At 38.5% G+C, this 20,903-nt stretch overlaps 1 protein-coding gene across 1 annotated transcript; it reads left to right on the top strand.

Moving 5' to 3' along the window:
- LOC109230072 lies at positions 10,081–10,817 on the top strand. Its single transcript, XM_019395605.1, has 2 exons — positions 10,081–10,116; positions 10,215–10,817. Exons 1-2 carry the CDS (start codon positions 10,081–10,083, stop codon positions 10,815–10,817), a joined length of 639 nt encoding a protein of 212 aa, XP_019251150.1.

A 20,903-nucleotide genomic window follows, 5' to 3' on the forward strand; every position in this document is an offset into this window, starting at 1 on the left:
ACCTCAGACGAACAAATTCGTTTTAATTTTTTGGAAATGGAGCCACAAGTTGGATGATGATAGTTCAGATGTCAGACCCTAACATTGGTCACTATAGTTTTGGACAGAAAAGAGCCTAAGGGTAAAATACCTAGGAGTCAAAAACGATTGTTATTGTTAGAGATGTACTTTTCGTAGAACTCATGCAAATGACTAGAAGATATGATGTATGCAATGAGAACCAAGAGACAGCCAATAGTGAATTTCAGGGAACGATTTTAAGTTTTTCATATTTATTCAAATCAGAACTAGAAGTACCACGTTAGTAAGTTACTATAAGAAGCAGCCATTGATGTAAGATAAAAGATATGGCAGTCCCCCTTAGGTTATGTGACTAAGTGATTACCCGGGACATTTATAGTATGATATGACTTAGTATTGTATAGAAAGTTTGGGGTTAGATATTCCAATTTCATTTAAGGCAGATGAATTCCCGAAGTATGTTCCATGCACATAATATAGAAGGAAAAAAAAGGATAGTATGCAACCATAGAACAGGGCCGGATGGTGAGGGAAGTTAGAATAACCTTATGCTTCACTTTAGTTATTCAAAGCAGAGCAAGAAAACATGATGGAAGTAGGTGGTTAGTAAAAGAATAGTAAGTAAGTTTTGAGTTGATACAGTGAATTAGCACTTTTAGCAGAGCTAGTAGGGGTACAATTTGATTCACTTAGCCAGGTTAACTCTAGTGAGTGGATGGCAGTTTGAAATACTGAACGTGTGTTAGAACCCAAAGAGTTTAAGTTAAACTCGAAGTACAGTAGCAGTGGGGAAAAATATTAGCTAGCAGTGAGAGCACAACTATAGAATAATAGCCTTTAGGAATTATCGTAATGTGGTTTCTCCAGTATTGACAGTGTGAGCAGAGTTAAATTATAAAGACTGTATATGATAGTTGTGAATACATTAGCTTTCCATTAAGTGAATAATTTAGTTTTTCCTTGTAAGAAAGATTTCTCAGAAGTAAGTTGGAAAATGAGTCGTCATTGACGTAGAGTGCAAAGAATTGTAGAAAATAAAGAAAGTTATTTGGATCCCAACAAAAAAAAGGGATCCGCAAGTATAAGACCTTTGGTCTAAGGGGTTATGTGAAAATTTTCAGTAAGTCTAGTTAGAGATTTGAAACCCGAATAGTTAGCATGGGATATGAAAAAAAAATCAGTTCGGTAATGAGGGAAAATTGTATAATTACCACACACATTATGTCTAGCATGTGTAAGAAAAACGAAGTGAGTAGAATGATCACCGAGTTTAGTTATTGATGACAAAGTGATCACAGAAAGCTATAATATCATGCCCAGTTATGTATCACGAGGGTAGTGCCATTGCACGAGACTCTAGTCTTCGGAGTACTGGTTAAAGACTTAACTCACAACAATTCTATAAGTGTTTTCAGGAAGTTCTTAAGAAGATAAAGTGTGGGAAGTATAACTCATGATTGAGGTAGATAAGAGAACTCTAGTAAAAGAAGTTCACCAGCCAAGATAGGAGTTCGACTTCGAACTCCAAGATGACGGAGTTGTTGTCTAGAACAGGACTTGTTCCCCCTTAGTAGCCGTAGAGAAGGAGAAACAATTTGATGATCCCTACGTGTTGCAGTTGAAAGAGGAGATTCACAAGTATAAGACGATGGCTTTTGAATAAGGGGGAGATGATAGTACTTTGAGATACCACAACAGATTGTGTGTCCCAGACATAGATGGACTTAAAGAGGGAAGATCATGTTAGAAGCCCATAATTCTAGGTATTATTTCCATCCAGGTTCCCAAATATACATCATGACTAAGGAGATTTATTGGTTGAACGACATGAAAAAGAACGTCGTAGACTTTATGGCCAGGCAGAGCATTTTATTTAAACAGTTAAGGATATGTCCTTGATGTTAAAAGTAATTGGGATGATCACATACCTCTCATTGACCTTGATAATAATAACACCTACCATTTCAGTACCAAGATGGCACTGTGCGAGACTCTGTATGGGAGAAGATGTAGATCGCCAATTGGTTGGTTCAAGTTGGTAATTGGGTGTTTCCGAAAGTTTCGCCTATGAAAGGCATTACGAGGTTTGGGAAGAAGGGAAAGCATAGTCCCTACTATATTGGGCCATATAGAATCTTGCGAAGGATCGGTCCATTAGCTTATGAGTTGGAGTTGCCACCAGAATTAGTGGTGGTACAACCAATATTTCACGTGTCATGTTATAACATTCAAGTTTCCAGCACTCAAATACTCATGTCAGCTCAGTACTCAGACACTCATGCCAGTTCAGTACTCAGATACTCATGTCAGTTCAGTACTCAAATACTCATGTCAGTTCAGTACTCAGATACTCATGCCAGTTCAGTACTCAGATACTCATGCGAGTTCAATACTCAGATATTCAAGTCAGTTCAATACTCAACTACTCATGTCAGTCCAATACTTAGATATTCATGCCAAATTAGTACTCACATATTGATGTTAGTTCAATGCTCAATTATTCGTGCCAGTTCAATATTCAAATATCCATGTTAGTTCAGTATTCACGTATCTATGGCAGACCAATATTCAGTCAATGCAGTAGTCATTCAGTTTAGTATCTCAACAGTTCAGTATTCATGTATTCATTATGTTTAGTATGCAAGTGTTAATGAAAGTCCATGTTTCCACCAGACCCGTTTAAGGTTCAGAGTTAGCGGAAGTTACAGTTAGGACAATCATTCGAGGATGAATGATCCCAAGGGGGAGATAATGTAATATCCCGTACATTCGGACTAGGTGTGGATATATTAAATGGGTATTAATTTGTTATTTTAGACATATGAAGTCCTAGAGGGATGATTATGGGTAAAAATAGTTGTTTTGGAATCAAGATGGAAAGTGTGGTGCATAAGATTTGACAAAATCGACTAAGTTTGCAAAAGGTCTGTCTTCCATCAAGTTTTAGTAAAAATGTGTAAGGAATTTGGGAAAACACAAAGCACCAAAGTTGTAGGCCTTTGAAATAACTTTCCAACGATATATTGTGGAGCCCAAACGAAGCTCTGTAGAAAAAGTTATGCCCATTTTACAGAATGGTGTATAACCACCGCGGTCCTGCCGTGTTTTCACCGCGACCGCGGTGGTGAGGCAGTGTCCCAGCGATTTACCGCGGTCGGGACCGCGGTCGCACCAACTGGGACGCGGTGGCCAACTTGGGAAGTCATTTTTTTAGCCCTATTTCGTCCCCCACAGCCCCAAAACATAAAAACTTGCTCTAGAAAGTAAAGCTCTCAAAAACCTAACTCCTTAAGGGTCCCTCCACCACCCAAGGTAAGTTCTAGTGATGATTCTAAGTTAATTTCAATTTCCCAACATCTTATTAACATGGGTAAACCCTCCATATTATTAGATATTCGATTGGGACGCCATTGTTGAGAGAAGAAACCCTAGAACTCGAATTCAAGAAGATTGAACGTCAAAAAGGTAATATCTTCATCCTCTAATTGATTCTATCATATGATTATAGACTCTATTTCATGAGATATGAGTTGATGAGTTTGATAGAAAAACATGAACGGTGATAGGTTTGGGTTGTTGATTGGTTATTATTGGTTATGGGTGTTGATTACCTTATGGGTGATAAAGAATAATGTTGATTATAACCATTTGAGACTTTAGAATTTATCTAGGAGCAAGAGAATGGGTTATTGGGTGTAGAGACACCATTAATAAGGGCTATGAAGTTTTATGCCACCAAGTGTTTGAAAAAATGCCTAAGTAATCAAAACATGAGTATTATTGCTAATATGGAATCCCTTTGACTTGTATTGATATGGATTAAAGTTGAAAGGATTGGCGAACGTTGTATTATGCTCAAGAGCAGGAAGTTAAGGTACGTGAGGCTAACTCTCTATGTTTGGGAATTTTAATGATTCTCCCTACACTACGTTTCTTTTACGACGTTTCAATCGCCTCAAAAATATAGTTAAGTCTAGTTCCTTGAATAGTTGTAGAACTTCTATTCTCTAGCTTCATAACTCGTTCACCACATTCATTCTGAATGTTGTGAGCTCAGTGCGTATTCAATATAGACTTGGGTTTGATGCCCCCGAGTCTTAGTATAGATTACTCAGTATGCCATAAACAGTTGAAGTTTCAGTGTTCATAATCAGTTCAAGAATACATGTCTCAGTCTAGTCCCATTCAGTATTCCCGTATTATGTAACTCAGTGTGATCCAGTATTCCAGTATTATGTAACTCAGTGAGATCTAGTATTCCAGTATCATGTAACTCGGTGTGATTCAGTATTTCATTATCATGTATTGCAGTTTGATTCTCAGTTCCTGAATGTTGAACAGTTGTATTTGGGCCTGAGGCCGCAATTTATGCTTTATGCATCTTTGGGCCTGAGGCCGCAGTTTATGCTTTATGCATTTTGGACCTGAGGTCGCAGTTATGTATTCGTATACTTGGGCCCGAGGCTGAAGTTTGTGCACATATATATTGGGCCTGAGGCTGCAGTTTAATATTCAGATAAACAGGTTGTTCATAATTCAGAAGAGGGAGTATTCATATCCTTACTTCCTTTGTTCAGTTCAATTATTAGTTATCAGTTCAGTTATAAGTTATCAGTTCAGTTATCAGTTATCAGTTCAGTTACAGTCATCAGTTCAGTTATCAGTTATCAGTTATCATTTCAGTTTCAGTTTCAATAGTTATCATTTCAGTTATCAATTATCAATTCTCAATTATCAGCTTAGTTTCAGTTTCAGCATTTACAATTCTTTCTTTCAGTTGCTTTACATACCAGTGCAATTCAAATGTACTGACGTCCCTTTTGCCCGGGGCCTGCATCTCGATGCAGGTAATGATTTACAGGTTAATGATTCAGAGCGCTAGGATTCTTGTACCAGCTATTTGGTGATCCCCAGTTCTTTCGGCGCATTATCATCACTACAGTCTTCAGTATTTTCAGACAGTCAGTGTTTTCAGTACAAATTAGAGGCTTCATAGACTAGAGTAATAGTTAGACAGAGTCACAGGCTTTTCATATTAAGCTATGTTGGCTACAAATATGTTTCAGAATTATACTAGTATTTCCGCACTTTGATTTATATCATCCAGACTTCAGCATATCAGCATGTGTTAGTTTATCTTCCGCATTCAGTATGTTATAATACCACATGTTGATTCAGCAAGCCAGTTGGTTCGCTCGGTCACATGTAGTCAGGCACCGAGTGCTGTGTTACGTCCAGGCCCAGGTTCGGGGCGTGACATAGGGTTTGAGACTTTTCCCTTTTCCTTGCTGATTCTGATTGCATGTAATGAATCTTTCCTTTCTCGTGGTTGATTGATGATTTTCCTTATTTGGATGTTAATCTCTACCACTATATAAACCCTTCCCCCACTCCCTCTAGGGAGAGACTTTCTGAACTCGATATAGCTTCACTAAATTTAAAGCTTTACTCTGATTTGCATTCTGTATTCTGATTTTGGCCGGCTGGAAGCCATGGCCATTTAGTTCTGGGATCTTGTAACTCAGAACATTGTGGACTTCTATTATTTTGTGCATTTTCGCTTAACTGGTGAGTCACTTGACTTCTGCAATTTCATTCTTACATGTCTATGATTTGCATGTGTTCTTACTTCTGAATCTATGGTTCAATACGTTTCTGAGTTATGTTAGGTATCGTTCTATCAACTTTACATGTTTTAGCCTCTTTAACATTTAACTGCTCCTAATGCTACCAGTTCTGAAGTTATCTATTCCTAGCTTGGTTAATCTGGACTTCCTAGAGGTTTATTCAGTTAGTGTGTTAAACTCTTGAATGCTCATGAACATGTTTACTCACTTGTCTTGAATCCTTCCAGTGGATGCCTCACATTTGTGTTAGCCTGTGTTAAGACCTTCATTGTTAGTCGTAATTTACCTCCCTGCTATTGTGTTATTCAACATGATCACTCGACCCTATACGCCCCTTTCTAGTGTTTTCTTATGATTTGGAACAGTTGTCTCATCATGTTTGAATCAATACTTTGAGGTGTTAGGCTAAATCTTTGATACAAACTGGATCATCTTTGTTAATTAGACCACTATAACAATGCTCGAATGCCTATGCTTGCTCCTTGACATGATTTTACCTTCTATTCTGAATAATAGTTTGTATATGTGTCTTAACTTGTGATTGTAATCTCACCCCCTTTGCTAACATGATACCCTACTCTTTTTATGATTAGTTGACTCATCACAATGATGTCCTGTTTCCTTGGGAATAATACTAGGTTGTGTACTTGGCATAATTCAACCATGTTTTAACCTATCTTGCACCTGTGTATAACAACCTTAGTCAATCCTGCAAACATGTTCTTTTCTCAACTTTTCTTTTTAGCACGTGACTGCTTCTATGCTAGGTGTTGAACCTGTTTCTCAATTTACATTGAGCTTGTTCTTTTTTTTTTTTAGTTCTGTGATTTAATCAACTGCCTGCCTAGTTTGCTCAATTTGGTTGTGTCTGTTTAAACCCTTCAATTCCTGTTTTCTCAATTTTGGATCCTTCTTTCACCTGTAACCTAAGTTCTTTGAATCTCATTCTTAGCCAGCTGAAAGCCAAGGCTACTTAGGTTCTGTCCTTTGACCTCCCTAGTGTGAGCACTGCTCAGGGTTCATTTGAGACCCTTGTGAACTCTGACACACTAGGGTTTGGTTCCTAGTTTCTCCTTGAATTGTCCTTTCTAACCTCCCTAGTGTGAGCTGCCCTGGGATCTTGAAGCCCTTGGGAAACTCTGACACACTAGGACCTTGGTTCTATATGTTCAACTTTATTTTGTGCCCACTGGGTGAATCCCTCAAGTCCTGGCTGCGTTATGTCCATGAACATGTAATTTTGGGGCTGTTGTGAACTATGAGAATGAAGGCCTGGCCTGGCCAGGTGTACCTTTGGTCCTGCTGTAGGCTCCCTATAGCCATTCTACTTTGTAGTTTATTCTATTCATTCTGGGCCTGTAATAATTTTTGTAATAACATTTTGGGTTATTAGTAAAATTGGGGAAAGGGCTTTTATCTTATACTTGCACTGAAATGGGTAGAAATTCTGCCTCTAGGTTCATTACTTAGTTAAAATATGCTATTATATTCAAACATGTTCATCTATCATGTGCTAGAAATCATGCCTATATGTATTTTATCTTTGCTCAAAACGTGTTACTTTCCCGTTATTGTAGAAATCTTGCCTATAGGTATATTGTTATGCTCAGAATGTTCAATTGTTATATGTTAGCCATCCTGCCGATAGGTTCTTCATTTGGTTCGAATGGGTTCTACTCCTGCTTGTTAGAAATCATGCCTATAGGATCTAAAATCAGTTTCAATTACAGAACTCATGCCTATAGGGTTTGAATCAGTTCAATTAATTGTCCTACTCGTTTCTTTAAGAGTTTTCAACGTTATGCTAATTATCATCACTAGAAACCATGCCTATAGGACTTAATTAACCAATTCTGAACATAATCCTGTCACTACCACTATTAGTTACTGCATAAAATGCCTAGATATCATGCCTATAGGTTTAATCTCTTGTACCTGTAATCAGTAGGCAACCATGTAGGTTTCAGAGATTGTAAACTGCCCGCTCATTAAATCCAAAATTACATATAGATCCTGCCTATAGGTTTCTACAACTTTAACTTGTTAAAATCTGTAACTGTCTTTTTTAATCAGGTTTTGCGTGCATTTGTAGTAACTCTCTCTTTTAAAACCCTTCCTTAAAAGAGTTGTCAATGTCGAAACCCGATTCCGCGAGAAAAAGGGACGCGGCAATATGCATCTTCTTGATGTATTTGATGATCAAGAAGGATATAGCAGCACTTCGTTTGGATCTTGAATGTTGCTAGAACTTTGAGCAAGATATATTTGAGTTGTCTTTGATCTCTTAATGAATATTCCAGGAGTTTTATGAAATTTTAGAGATCGCATATTTGATCTCTTTGTACATATTCCGAGAGTTTATGGAATTGCTGAGATGGTTTTTGAAGGACATACCTAGCCTCATTTATAGGCATAAATTAGGGTTTCGATGGAGTAGCCACCAAGTAATCCTAATGGACTCATCTTATAGAGGTCCTAGTCTAAAATTTTTTTATGCACTAATTTGACAAATTTTCAATGTCTACATAGCCTATTTGCATAAGAGCCTATTTGGATGGGCTTAAAAGCTGGTCAAACCAGCTTTTAAGCACTTTTTAACTTTTAGTAGTGTTTGGCAACTAAAAAAAGAGCTTAAAAAAAGCTAAAATCTGCTTAAAAAAAAGCAAAAAGCAACAAGTTGGGTAAACCCAACTTTTTCCAAATTGGCTTAAAAGCCACCTTACTTTGACCAAGTATTTTACATTATTATCCCTCATAACTTTTCTTAATTCCGAAATTACCCTTCAGTAAAAAAAATCCTAAAACACACGATATCTTTCTTTTATCCCTTCTTGTTGCAGACTCTGCCTTCTTCTTCCTAAGACTTGCGTTCTTCTTCCTCTTCTAGTTGCGGACTCTCCCCAACTTCAGCTCCAATTTGAAAGCCTCTTCAGTCCAGTAAGTTTAATCTTCCTGTTGAATGTAAATTCCTAGTGTGTTTTCAAAGTTTTGGATTAATTTTAATGGAAAACCCCCTTTTTATTTGGCTTTTTCTTGGGTTTTGACCTGAATCTGTGAGTAAAATAAGTAAAAAGAATCAAATAAAAGTGGCAGAAATCAAAGAGCTTGGAGGTCAATTTACTGTATAGACGAGAAAACAGCCAAGTATCCAAAATAGACCATGAAAGTGAAAGGAGAAGCTTTTGTGTGATTTATCATCTTCACTATATGTGTGATATATATGCACCAGATCGAACTTGTCTTCACCGATAGGTGGTGGGAAATTGGAAATAGCTTTTGCAAGCCTATCACCTAATCTATCCAAATCTCGTGAACCATGTATGGAAACTTGGCATTTCCATAAGTTTTTGTTCTTTTGCTACCCTTCTTCTCTTTGTGTTTGCTTTGGAAGTTGGAAAATTTAGGTTTATGTGAGTCAAAAGAAGATGAGCATTGGTTCTAACTAATTTCAAGACCTAAATTATAAGATGAGAATTGTCCAAAATAGTGTAAGAAGACAACTACCATTCCCTTAGCAATTAATGAGAGACACTTCAGTTTGGAAGAGAATAAGAGGACATTTGAGTAAGCTTATAAGTTTCTTTTCCTAAGGATTTAATGACACTATGAGAGGAAAAACTATTCAACTAATTTGGATTCAAAGTCTAGTAAGTCAAACTCTTCCTAGTAAGCTTTCTTTAAGAATGCGATCCAGGAAGAAAATAAAGAATTAGCTTACATGCTAAGCATTTAGTGAGCAAAAGAAATATGTTCAGCTATTAGAAAAGGTATTTAAAAACAATGAGGGAAACCAACCAGCATGCTCTAACTCTTTTATAGCATTGGAGATGCACCTACCTGTAGGAAGAAATTAAATTTTGTGAGGCAGGTATATCAATATGTGTGTGTATATATATATATCAACTGCATTGCAATTCAAAAAGCTAGTTGTGGTTGGTTATATGAAATTATGAATCCTCTGAATCTATTAGACTACTTTTATGCATCAAATTACCATAATTGACCTTCTTTATTTGTGTTTCTGTACGGAGGTTTTAACTTAAAATAAGCTTTAAAGGCATTCTTTCTGTCAAACACCAGGCTCTTTTAGGCTCTCTTTATGCAACTTCAGTCTTAGCTTCTTAGTTGCTCTACTTTCTTCAGATTATTTACATTCAATTATGTCGGACAATGCTAAGTGGGACGACGATACACATATTATATTTATTGAGTTGTGTGAGCAAGAGGTTAGAAAGGAAAATAGACCAAACACTTATTTAAATAAAGATGGGTGGAAAAGTCTTGTTAACGAGTTCTGTAAGAAGACGGGAAAAGACTATGATAAAAAAAAATGAAAAACCATTGGGATTACATGAAAGGCGAATGGACACTTTTTAAGCAATTGATGAGAGGGGAGACAGGTTTAGGATGGGATGCCACGAAAAATACGATTATGGCAGATGATGATTGGTGGGACCGAAAAATTAAGGTACATCTTTCACATTATTATATGTGTAATTCTTATTTTTTTTTCATTGTTAATTTTATCAGTTTGATTAAAGTAGTTTTGATTTTCTCTTTTTACAGGAGAATGCAAAATATAAGAAATTTAGGAACAAAGATCTTTTGCTCATATGGTTTCGCTACGATGCACTGTTTGCTGATGTTGTTGTCGCAGGAGAAAGAGCACGTGCAACAAATCAAGAACAATCATCCGGCGTTGGACTTAATCTTGATGAAGAACGAATAAATGTTATTGATGATTGTGACAAAGAACACTTTATTCATCTTAATGATGAAATGAGCGATGAAAGTGATGATCTGCAGAATATAAATTCTGTTATGTTTCTAGAGCCATCACTAAAAAGACAAAAATCAACTGATGGTGTTAGCACGAGTAGTCGAGTAAGAAAGAGTAAGAAAAAAACAGCTGCAACATTAATAAAAGAGGACATACACTCTCTCATAGAGTTTATGTCTAGCAAAAGCACTGCTACATCTCCTGCAATTGATGAGACATCCATCGAGAAGTGTATTGTCACGTTGGGACAAATTCCTGATATTCTAGCTGGGAGTGAAATTTACAGTTTTACTATGAATATGTTCCGCAAGAAAAATAACCGGCAGATATTTTTGGGGATGTCTACTGATGAAGCTCGCAAGTCTTGGTTGGAGTTTAACTATCAGTAATACCTCAAGAAAATGGATAATTGATCGTTGTGGTTGAGTATTTCTAGTATTACGTGTTCTAATATTGTGATTGTATGTGTAAACGTTATTATGGTTTTATGTGTAAACTTTATATATTTCTTCTTGTTTAGACGTTGTGATTGTATCATTAAACTTTTATTGAATTAAAGCTTCTTTTTGTTGAGCTTCTATCGTTAAGCTTCTGTTAAGCTTACTATTGTTAAGCTTCCCTTTACTTTATGTTTGTAAAGCTTTAGTTAAGGTTATGTTTAGAAAGCTTCAGTTAACTTTATGTTTTCATTTTCAGTAAAATGGAGAGTTCGAACTCTGGTGACATAGTAGATCCTTATCCAAGTTATTCGTCAGACGATGAAGATGAAGAAGAACCGGAGGAAATACAGAGGGAGCAAGATGAGAAGGAATGGACGGCTTTATGTCAAATTGTAAATTGATTTTGATGTATTACGAAAAATACCTATGCAAGGAACCTTGTCATACATCTAGTCGCTCTGGAATTGTATTTATTCAAGAGATATTAAGAGGAAACGAGTCTCGTTGTTATGAAAATTTTCGATTGAGGAAGTCGGTGTTTGTTGATCTATCGAATGACTTAACTGAAAAGTATGGGCTTAAACCCACACGTGGAATGTCTATACACGAGATCTTAGGCATGTTCTTGATGACTTGTGCACATGGAGCTGGAAATCGATTGATACAGGAAATCTTTCAACATTCAGGGGAAACAATTCATAGACACTTTCATAGTGTTTTAAAGGCCATTTGTAAGTTTGCAAGAGATATAATTAGACCACATCAAAATTATAATGATGGCGCATGAGCTCACAAGTCATGTATCGATATCTCCCTTTCTTTAGAGTAAGAAATATTTTTACATAATTCTTGTTTATTAAACTTATAACTTAACTTTTATAAGTATTACTAACTTAAGTTAAATTTATACTTGTAAATGTGTGTAGGGTTGTATTGGAGCACTTGATGGCACACATGTTAAAGCAAGATTACCGCAAGGTCAAGAGATACCATATATTGGACGTAAAGGTTATCCGACTCAAAATATTCTTGTTGTCATAGATTTTAATATGTGTTTTACATTTGCATGGGCTGAGTGGGAAGGAGCAGCTCACGATAGTCGTATATTTGGTGAGGCCCTTCGTAGACCAGAACTCAACTTTTCACGTCCAATTGGAAATAAGTATTATCTAGTTGATGCAGGATATCCGCATATGAAGGGATATATGGCTCCATACAAAGGAGATAATGTGAGATATCACCTAGCACAATTCCGTCGCGGTGCAACAAGACAATTGCGAGAACCAAGAGGGGGAATTGAAAAATTTAACTATTTGCATTCTTCTTGTAGAAATATTGCAGAGCGCACATCTGGGGTTTGGAAAGCAAGATGGTCTATTTTGCGAGACATGCCTTTCTATCACATTGACACTCAAAGAGACATTGTACTTGCTACTATGGTCATTCATAACTATATTAGAAAGAAATGCAATATGGATGATGCATTCCGAGCAGCTGAGAATGAGAGATATGTTCCATCGGTTGATCCTGACGTTGGTACATCTTTGAGAGCTAATAACAATATAAATGCGGAAAATGTGGAAGAGCAAAGTGATCTTTTTTGGATGGGTCTTCGCAATTTGATTGCTAATAAAATTTGTGAAGCTTGATACTTGTAGTTGTATGAATCTTTTAAAACACTAATATTTATTATTTTACATTCCAATTGAGAAACACTAATGTTATCTTGTTATTTTGTATGTGTTTGGATCTTCTGTAGCATGATCTGATGACATCTCATCCTGGATAACTTTTTGAATTTACAAATTATAAGTGCATTGATCACCAAGCTAAATGGATTCACAATCCCATAAGTTTATTATCAGCTTAAGTTATCTTAACCCTTAAATAACAAGAATGCTTCAGCCACTAGGGAAGCTATAAGAAACATCCCACGAGAACCAGCTAGAAGCATACTCAACGGTTATATTTTTTTTCCTTGCATGCACATCGGAAAAAATGAATTAACAGGCAGTCTTGGCTGAATAGAACCATTTTTACCCAGATTTTCAATTTCTTTCCTCTTTTGTACAAACTAAAAATGAGCGTTCAAGAATTATATTTGTAAAAACTATCTTAAGTAATCATTTAAATTGAAATTAAATTAAAATATAAATTATTTTTATTTACATTTATTATATAAATCAAATATATTATAGTAATCAGCTCCTTTATAATGTTAACAGCTCTAAGGATATTTATATCTTTTTAATAGAAAAAAGTTCTTGCCAGCACTTGTTTACCAAATACTTCAACAGCTTTTTTTAAGCTTCAGCACTTTTATCCAAACAGGTAAAGTATATATACAAAATAAGTTTCAGCACTTAAAAGCTGCTTTTAAGCAGTTGTGCTTAAAAGCTACTTTTTTTTACGGCTAATCCAAATGGGCTCTAAATCTCCCAATAGATACTTGGCTCAGCCATTGTTGGCAAATGCTTTCATTTTAGTCATAGAACAGACTAGACAAAGGGGCATGGATTTTTTAACATTTTCCAAGAACATATTGGATTCCTGTAATGACCCGACCGGTCATTTTGAGCTCTAGCGCGTCGTTCAGCAGTTTGGGGCCATGAGCAGCTTCACTTCAGGTATGTCTCTATGCTCGTTCGAGGACGAACGAATGTTTAAGTGTAGGAGGATGTGACGACCCGGCCGGTCGTCTTAAGAATTAATGCCCCGATCCCTTATTAACTGCATTCCCCAAGTTCATTTCTGCTATTTTGATTTGCCGGGATGTTCGGTTTTAAGTTTCTGAGAGTTTTGGGACACTTAGTCCCTAAAGGAGAGCTTAAGTGTTGGAAAGTTGACCATAGTCGGAATAGTATGAAGACGGCCTCGGAATGGAAATCCGATGGTTCCGTTAGCTCCGTTAGGTGATTTCGGGGTTAGAAGCGTGATCGGAATGTATTTTGGAGGTCCGTAGCTAATTTAGGCTTGAAATGCCGAAGGTTGAATTTTTGAAGTTTCCGGTCCGATAGTGAGATTTTAATTCGAGGGTCGGAATGGAACTCCGGAAGTTGGAGTAGCTTTGTAGTGTTTAATGCGACGTGTGTGCAAAATTTCAGGTCATTCGGACAAGGTTTGATAGACTTTTTGATCGAAAGTGTGTTTTTAGAGTTTTTGAAATCCTTAAGGTTGAATCCGATGAAAAATAGATGTTTTGATGTTGTTTTGAGCATTCCGAAGGTTAGAACAAGTTTGAATGATGTTATGGGATATGTTCGTAGGTTTGATTGAGGTCCCGGGGGCCTCGAGGGTGTTTCGGATGCTCAACGGATCATTTTTGGAACTTGTTGAATTGCTGAACTGCTGGTATCTGGTTTCCTTCTCTGCGATCGCATCCTTCCCTCGGCGATCGCATAGTGCATTCTCTGAGGGGGCCTAAGTTGTTCTTCGCGATCGCATTACTTTACTCGCGATCGTGGAAGTCAGCCTCTTCCTCCTTCACGTTCGCAATTACTCTTCCGTGTTCGCATAGTAGAAATGGGAGCAGGTGGTTCATTGTCCTTTTACTCTTCGCGTTCGCGTGGCTTCGACCGCGAACGCATAAGCTGGCCTTGTCTTCTTCTGCGATCGCAAGCCTTCTATTGCGTTCGCATAGGCCAGATCGAGGACCCTTCACTTTTCCTCTTCTGCGATCGCATTCTTCATGTCGCGATCGCGTAGGCCATTTATGGAGCCTCTCACTTTTACTCTTCGCGATCGCAAATGATTTCTTGCGATCGCAATGAACAACATCTGGGCAGAGAATTTAAAACCCAAAATCGAGGGTTTAGACCATAACTCATATTTTGGACTTGGGAGCTCGGGAGATCATGATTTTTGAGGGGATTTTCACCTGGGAGACTTGGGTAAGTGATTCTTACTCGGTTTAGACTAATTTCCATGAATCTTCACTTAAATTCATCCCTTAATTTCGAAATTTTGGTAGAAATTTTGGGAAAAGTTCTTAGACCAAGAGATTGGGTTTTTGACATCCGATTTGAGAGATTCTTATATGAATAGACTCGTGTGAGTGTGAGGATTCCGAAAATGTAAATTTTACCCGATTCCGAGATGTGGGCCCGAGGGGCATTTTGGTCATTTTACATAATTTTGCGTATTAGCTTAGAATTTAATTGTAGAATCAGCTTCTTGAAGTATTATTTACATTATGAAATGGAATTGAAAAGATTTGGGCCATTTGGAGTCAGATACTCGTGGCAAGAACGTGGTTTCTAGTTGATTTTGAGCCGGTTCGAGGTAAGTAGCTTGTCTAACCTTGTGTGGGGGACCTTCCCCTTAGGATATGATGTTTGATAATTGAAATGCCTTGTACGTGAGGTGACGAGCACGTACTTGAGCTAATTGTTGAAAAACCCGATTTTATTTTTAGTATTTAAGCTGAGTCCCTTTTCTTCTTGTTTATTCTACTTGCGACTTTAGCCTGCTGTTAGTTTAGAAAAGCATATTTAGTTGACTTAATTGCCTTTTGCTTAAACTGCTTTAATTGCATTACATGAAGCATGTTAGACTAGAATTAACTGTTTACTTGATACGTATTTAGCATTTAATTGAGTATCCTTGGATTGCTTCTGTGTGTTTTAATTTGGGATTACGGGACGGCATCCCGGGAGATTCCCTGTACGTATTTATGATTTGGACTGAGGTGCGGGATATAAAGAGATCCCCGGCACGTATATTGAGGATACCAAGAGATCCTCGGGATACCAAGAGATCCCTGATTATTATCCCTAATGTGAGTGGTGTTACCTGGTGATTTGTCTTTATATTCTATTTCCGTTATTGTACTCTTATTATCATGTATATACTCTTACTGTAGATTCTCAATTATATTGTTTATCTTAACCTGTCACTATTATTATTATTTACCTCAGTAGGGCCCTGACCTTCCTCGTCACTACCCGACCGAGGTTAGGCTTGGCACTTATTGAGTACCGCTGTGGTGTACTCATGCCTCTTCTGCGCATGTTTTTCATGTGCAGATCCAGGTACTTCATCTCAGGCTTACCATCCTTGAGGGAGGCGACTACTTAGAGACTTCGAGGTACATCTGCCGCGTCTGTAGACCGAGGAGTCCCTTTCCATTCCTGCTTTTAGTATGTTAGCCCTTCTGTACCTTCTGTTCTTATTAGATAAAAAAAATTCCGGAGTTAGAGCTATGTAGTATTTCTCTGTCTTAGCTTGTGATTCGTGGGTTTCCGGATCTTGGATGGGATATTGGTTTTGAGACTTATATATATATGGTGTATGCCGAGTGGCACATTTAACACTATTATTGCTTTATTTTTGTTCTTAAATCGTTTTATTTTCCGCAAGTTTGGTTATCTTCCGCAATTTAGGCTTACCTAGTCGTAGAGACTAGGTGCCGTCACGATGGTTCACGGAGGGCGAACCAGGGTCGTGACAAGTTGGTATCAGAGCTCTAGGTTCATAGGAGTCATGGACCACAAGCCGGTTTATTAGAGTCTTGTTGATCGGTACGGAGACGTCTGTACTTATCTACGAGAGGCTATGTAACTGTTAGGAAAAATTCCACTTCTTGATTTCCTCATCGTGCGACTTGATTCCTTGAGGCTTATGCCCTTGTTTTCTTCCTGCTCAATCTTACGCAACGCGAACCGTTGTTATAAATCGAGAATTGAAGAATTGTAATGTTACTACAAATGTGGTGCGGGATGTTTCTCCCGGTATAGTTGGGTGAGCTATTGTCGTTGCCTTGAGGAAGGATTTTTCTATCGTTTTGGCTTGATAGTTGTGCTCCTAAGAGCTTGGAGTCTATGCACAGGTTGCTATGATGCTCACGATTAGTTATCGCACAGTATTGGCTTGATGGTAGGAGACTTGCCTATGTGTTGGGGCGGTGAATGAGTTGAAAGGAAATCTACTCAGTGCACGATTCAGAGATATGATATTTCACTTCCGGCGAAGGAAAAGCAATTGGCCTATGAATGTCCAAACTTGGGGTGATGGAGTAACGAGACTTGGTAAATTCGAGCATGGTGGAATTTTTATCTGCGATGTAGTGTCGTCGTCCTCGATTGTATGTGATATGTTCGCCGGTGTTATGGTCTTCTGCAATTCGCCCTTGGGGTGGAATATTGTGAAATAATATTGGAGAAAAGACTGTTGGATATCGCGGGGTGCAGTGGTTCAGGATTGAATCGGTGTTTCTAATGTCGACGGCTCGAGAAAGATGATCTCCGGAAAGGTTTAAAGTTAGTAGCAATTTGTGGGTTCAAGTGCTACGAAGATAGATTATTAAGGCAACAACTGAGCAGCAAGGATGAGGAAAGACATGTGGGGAGTGTCAGGTGGTGGTTAAAATTTCTAGAAGTCCAGGTATAAGAAGCAAAGGTCGAGTGGTCGATTAGAGGGGTGAGTTCCGCCAAAGTGGGAGAGTGGTGGATTTGCATATGGGCTTTGTGCTAGGATGACTACGCACCTTAAGGAGAGTTTGGAATGACTTGGGAATTTTAGTGATTGATGATTGGCATCTACGGATCTAATTTGAAGTATGGGCTATCATGCGACCGGAGATCTGATATAACGAAAAGGAGCTACTTGAAGTGAAGAAGGATACAACTTAACTTTGAATTGGAAGGATGTTGCCGCACATTTAGTTGATGTCCACGAGGGGTGAATGGACTTGTTCAGCTAGAGAGTGAGCTCGGATTCAGGATTTATGCCTTGTATAGAGGCGGGTTTCAAGGGAAGTGATTCTGCCGGGTGCTTCGTCGAGAGGGTATTCATGTTCTAGAAGATTCATGGAGTTGATTATATTCGGGGCCAAGTCAGAGCGGGTGGCTCTCAACAACGGTCCTAGTGGATTCAAAGGGGCAAAGCGTGGTGCCTAATGATTTCGAGCCTACGGTTAAGAATCAAGCTTTGTAGCAGCTTATGAGAAGAGGCACAGAATGTTCTATGATGTTTTGAATCGCAGTGTAGCATTTGGGAGGTATGAAATGGTTCGCTGGATTTGAGGCAGCATGGTCTCGTGATTCAAGGTCACTCGGGATGAGTGCGGATGGAGTGTGTTATGTGTTGAATGGAGTTATTATTATTTCTAAGGCAATCAAGAATTAATTTGGAAGAAGACAAATTGGTTAGCCATAGTTGAATTGGCATATTGGTGGCAGTGATCATTTCCTTCAACGTGATCAAGTTATGCAAGTGATTTGTGATGTCACGTGTGGGGCTTGTCGACCGCCGTAATTGATGTTATTCAGAAGTATTCCACTGTTATGGCCTGTCATGTGTAGGCGGATCCCGGAAGGCTATGGTGGCTTAGACCACTACTTAGAGATTTGCATATTCTGCGGTTATGAGAATTCACCTGTGTGTTGCTATAGTTCTCCTGAAGTGAGTTAAGTGAAAAGTTTTATATGATAAAGTGTTAATCTATTAGTGGTTACGGAGTTATGATGAAAATCGTGTTCTATCATATATTGGCATGTTGGTGCAGTGTGTGGTGTGGAATTTGAAGTGAGGATCAAGGTTGCAGTTCGGTATTGACAAGGATGTCGCGAGCTCGGATGAGCAGTAAAGGAGTTTCGATGTTTAAAGTAAGTGGGTATCGTCTTCAGCATCACCTGAGATCGGTGTTTTGTGAAAAAGGCCTTGCATCCTGCTTATGGATTCCTGAACGCTTCCCCAGCGTTAGTGCGGCTGGTGGTATGGATACGCATATTTGTTGTCTGTTACGGAAGGTCGTGGGAGTGTGCCCCACAGGAAGATTGTATAAGTGTGGCATGTAGTCACTTGGTTGATTTAAGATTTAAACCATGTATGAAGACGGTGGTGATATCATTAATTTGAGAATTTATGCTTGGAGGGCACTCGACTTATTGGGTTGTGGACAGTGGAGGATTTGCCCCGGTTATTATGGTAGTTCTCGTGTGTTATGAGAAAAAGGGAGTTATTATGGACCTTCGAAAGGCTATTAGCCTAGTTCAGTGTGATCAGAATCAGCTTGAGGTCTATGGATGGATCTAAATGTGAATATGGGCTCTATATCAGGCCAGATGTGTTCATTTCAGCAATGCGCTCCTTTGGACAAGTAGTCAGGGAACTATTTTATCGTCAGCTATTTCATGAAATGATATGTTGCACCGTATGAATTGTGAGACGGCTTGATGAATTTCTTATGTGTTGAGGTTCCTCTAAGAGATGATGTTATATGAGCAGGATGGCTCTCGAGATTTTAGATCGTATATCGCACCTCAGATGTGTTTGAGTTTTGTAGCCTCTGGCACTATATGTCTCCCCAGGGATGGTATTATGCACTTAGCGTGCTTGTGACCGATATTCGAAATTTTGTTATAATGAGCAGTTTAGCTCGATGTATATCTCCTTACGTGAATTCTATGTGTGGATCGGGTGGCACGCCGCCATGGGTATATTATTTGGATCGGGTTGCACGCCGCAATAGTGTGATGTTGAGTACAGTTTTCTATATGCTACTTTTGTATGCCTTACTTCCTATTTTCTAAGGAAAGTTCATATTAGTGCGTGAGTTGAGTAGTTCCTTGTAGAGTTCGTTTTCCTTTTGTCACGTTCGAGTTCATAGCCTATTGGCACATTGTGGCATCATATGAGACTTTTGATCATGTCCGGGGTGGCTTATCGCCTGAGTGGTTCGTACTGGGTGAGACGAGATCATCGGATTTAGGACCAGTGCAATCTGATTATATGAAGTATATTAAGGAACTAAGACCATTATTTGGTTCTAGATGAGGTGATGGTTCTTACCAAGAGTATAGACCCAATGATTTGTTGATTCGGCGGTTGGGTATGAATTTCTACACACCTCTTCCATCTTGGCGGTATTGTAAGAGTTAGGGCAAGACCTATGTAGGTCATGAGGTGCAATGAGAGCATCAGATTCGTGGAATTTCGACTAATTTGATCAGAGAATGTTATTGTGGTCCTATGAGTAAAGTGACGCAAGGTGTGAATTCAGCTAAGGTATGCAGTCATATTTTGGTGATGCGGGTAGTTATTGATATGGTGAGCATATGTTAGAACAGGCCTGGCAGAGAATTCTGGATGTAGGAGTTGGGCTCTAAGGCTTATTTGCTTAGGTGAAAAAGGATATCTTTAGATTGATCGAGCTAGGGTACCATACTGAGTTGTGGTAGCATGGGTGTCGATGCCCCCTTTTTCTAAAGGCGAAATAGGGTTTACGATATTTGGGCGGACAACTCGTTTCCTTTTGGGAGTTGGGTTTGAATTGAAGAGTTGTCACCTAATGATTAAGTGCATTAGGACACTAAGAAGAATTTTGATTTAGAAAACCAGAGAGTGGGTAAGGGCTTGAAATTATCTCGAGGGGAAGGTGTTAGGCACCCCTTAAGATCCACTAGTGTGGTTCCCGGCCATGCTATAATTGTGACTTCACATAATCAAGTAAGCAATTAAGGGCTCAAGTAGGAGGGATTCGCATACAACATTGCAAATAAATTAAAATTTGGAGAAAGGTAAAGAGGGCAGAAATTTTATGAAAGATTTAGACAATTTAAAAGAGATAGACGAAAGCAAGTAAAAGGGAGGGGGTCCTAGGTTTATGATTAATATGGATCACGTCAATGCAATACCCAGTAATCACTCCTCAAAGAGGGGCTACATGAGGTATTATCGCACCGGTCATCATATCCATATCTACCCTTCCCACCCCGTTAAGGTATTAAAGCCCGGGATAGTATCGTTACATAATGCATGCTATTACCCGTTCCAATCCTATCAGTCTCGGAGGCATTGAGACTACTAGTCCTAAAGGGAGGGGATTTGGGGCTTTAGAGAGTTTCAAAAGGATAGAAGTCAAGGAGACAAGCAAAAAACACATAAACAGTTAGGGGAAACAAATAGCAATTAAGGCTCACACAGGCCTCCTCACATAAAAGAGCAAATATAGCATGACTTCAAATACTGGTTTGGTCTGAATTAAATTAAAAGTGTAGGCTAGGCTGATTCATCACATTCTCAGATGAGGAGTCC

This window comes from Nicotiana attenuata, chromosome 7, assembly GCF_001879085.1.
Source record: "Nicotiana attenuata strain UT chromosome 7, NIATTr2, whole genome shotgun sequence".
NCBI lineage: Eukaryota > Viridiplantae > Streptophyta > Magnoliopsida > Solanales > Solanaceae > Nicotiana > Nicotiana attenuata.

Bases quoted from the DNA above. Each gene is read 5' to 3' on its own strand.
- LOC109230072 (XM_019395605.1), top strand. From the start codon at position 10,081: ATGGCAGATGATGATTGGTGGGACCGAAAAATTAAG. The intron at 10,117-10,214 runs GTACATCTTTCA...CTCTTTTTACAG, and splicing joins GGTGGGACCGAAAAATTAAG to GAGAATGCAAAATATAAGAA.